This window comes from Boleophthalmus pectinirostris, unplaced genomic scaffold (genome assembly GCF_026225935.1).
Source record: "Boleophthalmus pectinirostris isolate CB_2022bp ecotype Guang Dong unplaced genomic scaffold, ASM2622593v1 HiC_scaffold_16, whole genome shotgun sequence".
Lineage (NCBI taxonomy): Eukaryota > Metazoa > Chordata > Actinopteri > Gobiiformes > Gobiidae > Boleophthalmus > Boleophthalmus pectinirostris.
Window position 1 is genome coordinate 38,426,152 of NW_026571095.1, and position 2,211 is coordinate 38,428,362.

Consider the following 2,211-nt stretch of genomic DNA (forward strand, 5'->3'; position numbering starts at 1 on the left):
GTTCTGTTTCAGTCAAAATAAAACTAGTGAAAGAACATGTGCAGGCCTCAGCTTTGCTCTGATCTGACACTGAAACATTTTAGGGTCTGGTCAAAAGGTCAAAGGTCACTGTGTGAGTTTTTTCTTGTATTGTCCCTTTAACTTGCAAATGTTCTTTGAACTGTCTCAAAAGCCAAACACATGAACTCACAGGTCCTTTGTTTTAGATACTAGAATCAAAACAAAGTGCATGCAGCTGCTTTTAAAAGTGAAATAAACCTGTACACTGCATCTAATGTGGTATCACCATGTTTCAGACCACGTGTGTTTGCACTGCTGATCTAAACCTTGACCACAAAAACTCACAAATAGAAGCAGAAAATGACCAATAAACATATTAACAGTATTACATACGGATAAAACATTAAGTCATGACCTTACAGTGTAATATGTGGCTGATTTTTACTGTGTTCTGACCTGAAAGGTTTAATATTAGTAAATGAAAAGAAGACACAGAGCGTTTCCTTTCACGTCCAGATTGTGTTTGGGGCAAAGAGGAAGTTTTGCCTTTAAGCCCGACCTGGGGCAGCACGACTGGCATAAAGGGTCTGTGTCACCAATACATTTCTAATCCTTTATTAAAAAAAAATACTTACAGTACAGTACTTATCAATGACACGTGAACAGGTTCAAATGTAAACTTAGTATTAATTTACCAAAAATAAAAACATATATTGAATTACTATACCAAATACCAAACTAAATAAATAAAATAAATAAATAAAAACCTCTGTGGTGATATACTTAAGGTGCACCACACAAGGGATTTAAATTCCTCAACATTTGTTATTTCTTCCCTCCATGTCAGATCTTTACTAGGACCAAGACATGAATCAGTCAGACAGTTTTGTGAATCATCTAAAGCTGCAGAGAGTGGAAGAGCAGACTCTTGGACACTTTGAGCATCTGTGAAGACGAGACACGTGTCATACATAAAGACGTAGTGAGTTCACATTTTGGCAAACTCTAGTCAGGTCATGGACATGAAGTAAGAAGAGAAGAGGCCTCAAAATGACCCCTGAGTGACCCTGCTGTAAACTGAAGAGAGAACGAACTCAATATCAATTTACCTCCACACATCACTGTTTGTCTGATAGATACAGTGTGTTCATTTAACAAGGAGAACTAACTAAAATGACATGAAGTGGTCAGTAGGAGGCAGTAGTGTGTTCAGTAGTGTTTAGTAGTAGTGGTCAGTAGTGGTCAGTAGTAGGTAGGGGCAGTAGTGTGAGCTGTGTGTGTCTGTCTCCTCTGACTGTGTGACTTTGCATATGTGTGTGCTGCCTCTCTGCTCCAGCCGTTAAGAGCCCAGTGCTGCTCAGTGTGTGTGCGGGCCCTTCAGAGCCACTCCCACACCAACAACACAATGAGCCTGATGTCCCTGCAGCTGTTCCTGCTGGCCCTGGGGCTCCTGGTTCGGGGTGAGGACATCTGGGTCACAGCACTGCTCCTCTGGACACCTGCGGGGTCTGTCTCAATAACTCTTCTTCTGTTTTTCAGGTTCTTCAGGAGAAATCAGCCTGACTCAGACTCCTAAAGCTGCAGCTGTGGACAAAGGAGCCTCTGTTACTCTCAGGTGTCAGGCTAGTACAGGTATTTCTAATTGTCTGCACTGGTATCTCCAGAAAGGCACTGAACCTCCAAAGCTCCTCATATATGACACAACAAATCGTCACTCTGGAATCTCCAGTCGTTTCAGTGGAAGTGGTTCAGGATCTGATTATTCTCTGACTATCACTGGATTTGAGGCTGAAGATGTAAGAGTTTATTACTGTCAGCAGCGTTACAGCTTCCCGTTCACACAGTGAAAAAGACTCACTTAGTTTGACACAGATGCTGCAGATACTTAACACTCATATTCATTATCTGATCATTTTCTTTAAGTTTTAATTGTGTTTGATAAAATAAAATTAATAACATTAATACATTAAAATAAATACATAATAATAACAACATTATTCATCGCAGAGACAGAGTCAATTTAAAATTTAAAGATTAAATGAAGAGCAGCTAAAAATAAAAGCCACTTTCAGAGACTCAGGGACAAACTGAAGCGTGTTTACTCTGAAACAAAGATTTGTCCCATTTCCCTGATGAATATATTCATGGATTTATTCACAACATTCAGGATTTATAAACAACAGGGAGTTTGTGCTTGTTGAGTAAGATTAG

General features: G+C 39.6%; 1 gene segment (V, D, J or C); it reads left to right on the plus strand.

The window, feature by feature from the left end:
- The first annotated feature begins 1,341 nt into the window (after window positions 1-1,341).
- On the plus strand, window positions 1,342-1,970 carry LOC129408348 (Ig kappa chain V region 3381-like). The segment is given in 2 exon segments: window positions 1,342-1,460; window positions 1,540-1,970. Coding segments are annotated over 2 exon segments (363 nt in total).
- Window positions 1,971-2,211: the final 241 nt, after the last annotated feature.